The sequence below is a fragment of the Tigriopus californicus genome, chromosome 5 (assembly GCF_007210705.1).
Source record: "Tigriopus californicus strain San Diego chromosome 5, Tcal_SD_v2.1, whole genome shotgun sequence".
Classification (NCBI taxonomy): Eukaryota; Metazoa; Arthropoda; class Copepoda; order Harpacticoida; family Harpacticidae; genus Tigriopus; species Tigriopus californicus.
This window is the reverse complement of record NC_081444.1, coordinates 10463267-10472117: the sequence shown is the minus strand read 5'-3', so window position 1 is coordinate 10472117 and position 8851 is coordinate 10463267. Positions and strand designations below refer to the sequence as shown.

Here is an 8851-nt window from a genome sequence, read left to right as displayed (position 1 = left end):
AGTCAGTCGTGCGCTCTACTGATGATCTTGAACGCTCGCACATCCAGGCATCGTTTTGGTGTGTGTCGTGAGTCATTTGTTACATAAATGGGTGAGTACTCGCTATTTAGTGACGTCAACAACAGGCGCTTCTTCGTCTTGTTCCTGGAGAATGAGTTTTTCTTGACGTTTATAAAGCAGCTATTCCTCTCAAGTGTTTTAAGGGCACTTTCTCACCCCTGAATTGAGAACGTGAGCGTGAGAACGATGCTTGCCCGAGCTATTGGTGTTCCAGCTGATATGGAAACGGAACTAGACCCTCTTGCTTTGAATGTAATTAGCTTGTTCGATTTGATCTCGACTTTTTCCTTCTTGCCAGCGTCTTCTTCACAAAGCCGACTGTGATTTATCAGGCACATACCGGTACTACGTGGACTGGTACCCCCATTTATTCGTATGTACGTACATGTATGTAGATCAATGGCGGTTATCAGTATGTATAGTGGCACCAACTCAAAGTGAATGGTAGTAGAGCAGCACTCCATCCAGGAAAGCCGACTTAAAGCCGCCTAATTCCTCTCTCTGATTGCTATGGGAAGATTATCATTCCCCGATGCCAAAGCCATGAAGAGGATGGCAAAATTTATGCTCTCTTCACAAAGAATGCCCTATGGGATTGATATGATCTAGAAGACATTACTTATTCTTTGACATTGCCATTGAAAAACCATTGCTAGCCCACCGGCTTGAGCAAAAGCGTGTACTTTGTACATACTGTGTACTCTTCAGTATACGTCCATGTATCACTTGAGGAATTAGGACGCATGATCCGATCAATCGTGGCCACAGGTAAGCGGAGACGATTGGAATGGGGACAAATCCCCAATTTCTCCATGACCTGAGAGCTCCGAAGGCCGACCAATTAATGTCTACGGATGCTTCCCTTTCCATTCACGCACAAAGGAATCCCTGGGCAGAACCATCGAAAGGTCGAATGGTTGGATGGTTTCTCGCTTAAAAACTGGTTTGACGCACTGAACCGCGAACGCCAAAAGTTATTGATATGTTCCTCTAAATTTCTGATTAACTTTCCTCCCAATCCTGGCGGCCTCATTTCTCCGAGCCATCATCTCTATACGAGTACGGTAGGCGTTATTATTATTATCATCATCATTACTATTATTGAGTCATTCCCACTCAAAAACGGGTTCCTCAATTTCATCTCCGTCGTCATCTCCTGATGGGAAACAATAACAATTAGGCCGACTGGCCAGCATTTAATTGCTTTCCTGGCCCAGTGGCACCGCGAGCAGATGGTCTCATTAAGATAACTCGCTTCTAATGAGAGCCCATGCCTCAACGTCGTGAACCCATACTCAATCCGATCCGAGACTAGTTCTAGAGAAATATGTCATATTGGTCTTATTTTTTATTGTGAACATTCTGAAGTCATAGATCATGAGTGCCTGAAGACGAGCCAATCAAAGTCACCTTTGGGGCCGTGAGCTTCCATTTCCTCACCCATTTCCTCTAAAACCTCAACATTTTATAACACCATGTTCAAGATAGATTCTTGCTTCTCCATGGCAAAGGTATGGTAGCAAGTAGGATATGAAAGACGTCGAAATGACGAACATCTGGGACCGAGAAGTGTTGGTTGAATCAACAAACCCGAGGGCCCTCATCACGATCCTCAGCCTCGCCTGAGTCATGACAGTCCCATGGATCTGGGCAACTGGGTGTGCTCATTAGAAATGGAGAGCCACCACTCCGGGAGTCGGCCACAGGAAATGTCTACTTTGTTTGCATTCGTTGCGCTCCCAGCTTTAACAGCCATCCGTCAAAAGCACTAAGGAGATCATTTACAATGTACGCACTGAACGTCTACGTACAATAACAAGCAAAGTCGAAAGGTCCGCCTCTTCCATGATGGTTGGAGAGTTGGCTAATAGTAGCGATGGGCTGCTCCAGGACATTTGAGCATTGCAATACATTCTGCAGAAAATCTTGGCCTTTTCAATTCACGTTCATTTTGAAAGTAACTTGGAATGCTCGAGTCCCGACCAGCTAAGGGCTATCATGTTTGGGGTGTTTGCTCAAAGAACGACGCCAGCAGACCCCCAATGGATCATCGCGTTTTAGGGATGTCATATCAATCTGACGGACAACAGCTACTCAGGCTACAGGGTGGCGGTGGTGGTGGTGATGTTAGTAGTAGTAGCGAAGAATAGCCCAAGCTTTTCTTTTGTGTGTGATCTACGAAGAGGAGGGAGGGAACGATAGGTAGGTAGATGGGAGAAGAACAATGGGTCCAAACCAATTCAAGACTCTACCAACCAACATCCCTCAATCTCATGGTTGGTTTTCAGTTTTCAGGGTGGTAGTTGTCCACCTTGAGGCCATTCAAGACACCTGGGGAGTGGAGGAGATCCCAATTCAAAGATTTTCGCACGCTTTGACGACTGTTAGCCACGGAGATTTCTATAAGTGCACTGACAAAACGGCCAGATTAGGGGATTTTTTTCTTACTTTATGAGCAAGTTCAGAATTGTGAAGCTGTTAGAACATGGCCAATTTTATGGAGTCATGCCAAGAGGAAGAGACTCAAGCGACTAGGTCACGTTCATTGCTGAAATGGCTTCCAGATTTCCCGATTCCATTTAACCCAGTGCTCCATCCAGCCATGATATCATTGTAGTGAACAATCATAATTGCCTTCTAGGCATCATAAGAAGAAACAATTTACAGTCCCAACGTGGGGGCGCCTCAATGAAAGACGAGAAAGATCACCTCCATCCATTGGGGCCAACGCACTCACTAGCACACTCATAGCCACACACATATGCACACACACACACACATACACACACATATACTAACCCGTGGTCGTAGCAATCCAGTAAAGCAGTAAAGATAGCCGGCACCAAGTCCGTATTGATAGTGCGTTAGTCGCCCGATCAACCGATAGTTGGATCGATCGAAAGGCCTTGCTTGCTGTACAGTTTGCACTGCACCAGAGAGGCTCATTCAAGTGTTGTTGATCATTCCAACCAATGAATGTGTGAAACGAACAGACGGACCGGGAAGCATGGATCTCATCGGCCTGACTTCCCAAATCTGTTTGACTCATTCGAGGTGATACAGGAAATGCCCTGAGATTTTCGATTTCAAAGAACACATAAATGGGCTTCGTGGTTTTTTGACTCCAATCTTGAACAACCACAGAACTGAAGGGAAAGTGGTTTGGCTGCAGACGTTGCCAGTGTCATATACAGCCGAAGTCCAAGAACGAGCGTGTGATCTCTTCAGCAAATAGAGCTTCAATTGACTGAGGTCGACAGACGCTTTATGCCTGTGACAATGCGAGTGTCTTTTACCACATAGGATCTGCAATGGCACTGGAGGCTATAACCACAGAAATGAGAACCTCAACACAAATCCATACAATGCAACACATTTGAGGGCTTCCTCATAGGAAGCTGTGAGAAAATGCCCAATCCTATTAAAAGATGCGGTTAAGTCTACGTCGTGCAAAAATAGTGTCGGAATTGGGTGTCAAATCGATTTCGAGGACAGATGGGCCGAACATGAAAGAAAACCTCGAGGGGAAAAAAGCCAACGAGAGATCCATATGACAGCATCCTTCCTTTTCACCTTTCTGTTCGCCCATTCTCCAAAAGCGTTCATTTCAAGAAACTCCCACCTCTTTTACAAGACATCTGCATGTTCTTGCCACAAATCGTCAGTACGCGCATGTACTTAAAGTAGATTCAAGGCCTAAGATGCGGACACAGAGTGAATTGAGTGGATAAATGAGAAACTTATATCGAACATTGCTGAGCAGCATTCTTTTCCGTGTTAGGTCTTGATCGATCTTCAAATGAGAGCTACTGAACGAAGATATTCCTTATGTTTGCTGTTTGTTGTTTGCTCCACTCATGCTGGAGCCATGGATGGTGATGGAGTCTCCAAGGGGGAAAAAGCCATTTTGGTTGACTAATGAGCGTCCATCGAGTTGCTCAATACGTTCAATGCAACAGATGTCCATTCTCCACTCGAAACGCGAATGTATGTACACGAGAAAAAGGCGTTTACCAAGACCGCCAGTGGTAAGGTTGAAAACCTCAAGAGTTCCACAAAAAGAGGAGCAACTAAATGGATTTCCGTACAAGTGCAAATGGCCATACCCCACATTAAGTTCTCTATGCTCTTTGCGGACGTAAAGCTATTGTTGCAATCGTTGACACCGATCACTTGAGGCTCTTTAGAGGTGGACAGATTCGTCTCGAGAACGAGCCCCTCTGCTCTCGCCCAGTCAATCGTCGTTCCCATTGGAACGCTCCTCGAAACTCTAGGAGCAGGACGGGCTGGGTCTCTAATTACAGGGAAGAGCTCAGAGCTCAGAGCTGGTCGTCAAAGAGGGCTGCGGTTTTAAAGGCGACATGATTTCTGCTTCAAATTATCCAGGTTGAACCAATTGGAATTGGATTTTGACCAAAGGGAGGACGGACCCCGTAATTTGGACCATCTTTAAGGGCGGTAGGGAATGCGTTCCATAGCGGCACGGATTCAATATGGCACCTTGAGCAACCCCGGTAGTGAGTTACGCCAGCTAATGGAGGTTCTTCCTGAATGCCAATGGCGGCTACTTTTAGTTTGGTTATTCACAGGAACCGTTTTAGTCCCGTTTCATTGGTTCCTAATTGCGAACCATTTGATCGTTCATGATATTGGGATTCTTTCAAAGCTCCGGCTTTGGATGAGTAGGAGGAACATCTTTTTCATTTCCGAGGAGGAGAATTGCCTTCTCTGGATTAGAAGGTTGGTAACTTTTGTTGCTCGAATATTTGGATGGTTTTGGCGTGGCTTTATGGGGGAAAGATGCCCTGAGCAAAAACACTTGAAGGTAATCTTAGCAAAAAACGAACGTTGGATTTGCTCATCAAAGAGTGTTTCCTGTCGACAAGCAAAGATCAGTCGTTTGAAGGTCTCAGCTCTCATGATCATCAGCCATCGATATCTTGGAAGCTCAGCAAGAAAACTTTGAACACAACCTACCTTGAACCAAATATGTGTCTCGGTAAGTAATGAACAGCTCACAGCAGACAGTCTAGCACGTCAAAGCAAAGGGGGAAATCAAATTGCACGTGAGTATTGAAACGGGGCCTTTGAGAACTAGAACGCCAAAGGATTTGGAACTTCCCGAGACGACTGAGTGGTTGTTGTTATTGTTGCCTATGTTGTTGCTGTTGATGATCTTCATGTGTGTGTTTTGTACAAGTTCTCATGTGTCTCTTTCCAGACTGTCAAACGATTTGAAATGAAAGAGTGAGAGGGGAAACGAAAAGAGGCCCACGAGGTCCGGCTGCAACAATCTTGTGGTTTTCTTGAACGAGGGAAAAACTGCTCTCGCTTCCTGCCCCGTTCTCACCCTTTTTCTAGAAACACAAGTGTACGTACAAATCAGGCGAATTGATTTTTAGTTCGCAACCACTGACAAGACCAAGACGACAATGATGATGATGACGACGAAGACGACGACAAAGGCGATAGCGATAGTGATAGCACTAGTGGTCATGTGGGTGTTGTGCTGACCGATTTCTCCAGGATTCCCAAGAATGGCGGGACCACCTTTCAAGTACTACGTACGTACACTCACACACACACACACACCAGACCAAGTGTAACGGAAAGAAACAGACCTCTTCTTTTCCTTCGTTTCCAGATTCCCCAAGAAAAAAAGGAGATTTTCCCTCGAAGGCAAAGAGAAATTCATTGTGCAAAAATGAAATGACCGTTATTTTCATCACGTGCTTTGCCTTTGAACATGCAAGACCCAACCCACCAGCTTGGAGAAATAAAAGAATATATGCGCATGTTCTAACGAGCCACGAGGAAGGGCAGATGCATTTGAACTTTCAAGAGCACCCCGTTTACGTACGTTTATCATTGAATCCGAGTGAGTTCAAAGTGAGAGCAGCAGATGAGTGTTCCCCACGCTTGTGCTCTACTAGTGAATTCTGCAGTACTGACTGATGGACTCACTGAGTGAATGGTGCCAAGAAACCGTTTCCTTCCAGTAACACATGTCACATGTTTGCAAATGAAGATATTGCTACTGCCGACCGTCACTCTCTCGTTCTCTGCCTCTCGCTGAAACCATTCAATGGCCAATGTCAATGGTCAAGGAGGTAGGTCGGAAAGCTTCTCCATGACTCCAAGCAGATTTGAGGCTTTAAAATGGGTTCGTTAAAATTCTGAAGCTATTGTACTCACAACTTGGGGCAAGGGTGGCAGGTTTTTGAAAGGGCCATTGAAACATTTTCGGATAAAGGACCCTAAAAGACATCATCTTGTCGTTGGAGAGAGAAAGAGAAAAAGAGAGAGAGAGAGAGAGAAGGACCAATGACCACCCTCTTTGACTCAATATCTCCTCTTTGCGACGATTCCCTTGCAATCGTGCCAATTTTACGATATTGGTGGCGTCCGGAGCTTCAGGGCTCGTTCAAGGACCACCTGTAAGATCAGAATCAGTGGATTTGGGGCGGCTTTTCTGAGCCCCACAAATCTTTTGGACCTCGAGACCTTTGAAACGCTCAAAAAACATGAAACGGGTATTCTAGAGGACACCTCACGATTACATTGTGCATACTAATAGTGCTCAAGGAGATGATGGTGGACACGCGGAAAAAATCCGCAATCTGGTATCTGGTTGGTCATGGGCTGACAGGCCTAGGCTCAAATGGCTTGACTTGAGCCGGATTCATATTTGTGTAAAGATCTGCTTTAAAGGATAGTCTTGGAAAGAAAGTTTTTTTTCCCTCACTCAAACGATGGCGTGGAGCAAACAATCTTTTAATCAAGCTGTCAGAAGATTTTGAGCAAGACATTCAAATCGCCTATCGCGTTCACTCATCAATGCCCAAGATCTACTACACACAACGGAAAAGAAAAGAACGAGACAAGGGGATCGATTTCCTGAAAGAGCATTCTTTTTCTTTTGCATTTTGGCAATAATATGTCTTGTCATTTTTCCCCAAACCTTTGCCTCCAGTTATCACTCAACCTTAAACTTTGGGTACACGTTGAGAGAGCGAGATACTATGCCAAGAGACCGAGAACTGAGTCCCCTAAAGCCAGAGTATCAATCAAATCGAGCCTCCGATTGACTCTTTCTCGACTCTTTTTCGTTTTCCACTACCGATCTCAGTTGGACTCTTGATTCTTCCACTGTCGTAGAGAAGCAAGAGCCCTCAATGGACCCACCACCCGCATCCTCGTAAGACCTCCATTTCTCATTTCTCGGACAGAAACTCTGCCATTTTTCGACCCGATTCGTTCTGCATTCGTGAGGATCGAGCTTGCTCAGAGCACAAGACGGACGGACTCGTGGACCGATTGACCGCGGAAATACTTGGTGCCAATCAATCAAAACTGGAGGTTTATAATTGCGTGCACATGCTTTTTAAGTTAAGAAGATTCTTGGGGAGAAACGTGGCTTACCTCGATGTTCTTCAAGGCTCGGTGACAGAACTGTCTGGGCACCACTTCATTGACTTTAACTGTCACTCTGGTGTAGACGCCATGGTTCACATTCAGTATGCTGGTACACGAGAAATCGACCAGAAACACTAGAGCACACAGAACCAAGGCCTGAAGGTCCTTCATTTTGATGTAGTTGTTGTTTCAATCAGTTTGAAATGTGTCTCACTACTTTCTCACCACATTGGACTCGCTCACTTCGTTTCGTTTCGTAGTCCTGACCAACCGAGTCTCACTTCTTCAAGTTCCTTCTGTCAACTGAAGCTCCACCGAAGTGCTCACAAAAGACGTTCGCTGGCGAGCAAACCTCCGAGTCGCCAACGAACCAACAAACCAAGGAACAAACGAGCGAGCGGCCGAAGGAACGAACGAACACGAAACGAAAACAGATCGCTCACCGGCTCTCAGACTCTCAAAGATCCGATGAACAACCCGCAGAGTTGGTTGGTTGGATGCTTGCTCGGTTATTTGGTTGCTTGTTTGGTTGGTAGGTAGGTTGGTTAAGCGAGAAGAGGAGAAGAGGGTGTATTGAACCGATAAATCCCCGGCTCAGAACATGGAGGGGTACTAAAAAAGGGACCTAACTAAGGATTAGCAACACCAGCGTTCCATTGCCAGAAAAGGTAAGTGAACACACAGAGAAGAGAAAGAGAGAGAATTGCAATGATGATGCATTCGGATGCGGTCGGAGAGTTTACTTTTGGGGCTTGGGCAGGGACTTTGCGTGCCAATGAACACAACCAAGAGCGACGGAATGACAAGCTGGAGTGGTTCCAGAAGGTAAAAAAGCCTGTTCCTAATTAAGATTTGATAGAAATGCATGGCAAAGCTTAAAGCCACCCATTAGGCACGGTAATGCAGTTCGGGTAAATGTTGAATGGCATTGTCCGTTCCGTGTAACACCAGTTCGTTTGTCCGTCGACCGTCCCTCCGTCCGTTGATCCATCAATCCGTCCAAGCCCTCCTCTGTAGTATGTACGAGTAAGTAGTGGAGTAGTTGTGCAAGAGCCTGAATGTTCTTGGTCAAACGAATCTAATCCCAGATCAATGAGCAATATTAAAAGGAATGTGAGATCAAACGAACGGCATGGCAATCAATGGAGATCTCCTATCAGGATCGCCAATTCCTCCAGATTGGAGGTTGTCCCTGGACTACCATTTGTATTAGTTGTGAATTAATGGCCACTTTCTTCCGCGGAGTTCGCTCTCTTAGTGGTGGATAGTCAACCATGGATGGGAAGATCGATTTTAATCAGCTAAACACAAGTACTCGTACCAACTACCAAGTACTTCCACTAGTAAACATGCTGCCTGCCAGCCATCCCGTTCA

General features: G+C 45.6%; 1 protein-coding gene across 1 annotated transcript in view; it reads right to left on the bottom strand.

Moving 5' to 3' along the window:
• Nucleotides 1-7791, bottom strand: part of LOC131880265 (calcium-activated chloride channel regulator 1-like) — a 21504-nt gene extending 13713 nt beyond the window's left edge. The window contains exon 1 of the mRNA XM_059226850.1: nucleotides 7483-7791. Coding sequence (XP_059082833.1) covers nucleotides 7483-7647 — 165 coding nt within the window. The 5' untranslated portion in view covers nucleotides 7648-7791. The remainder of the gene's footprint in view (nucleotides 1-7482) is intronic.
• Nucleotides 7792-8851: the final 1060 nt, after the last annotated feature.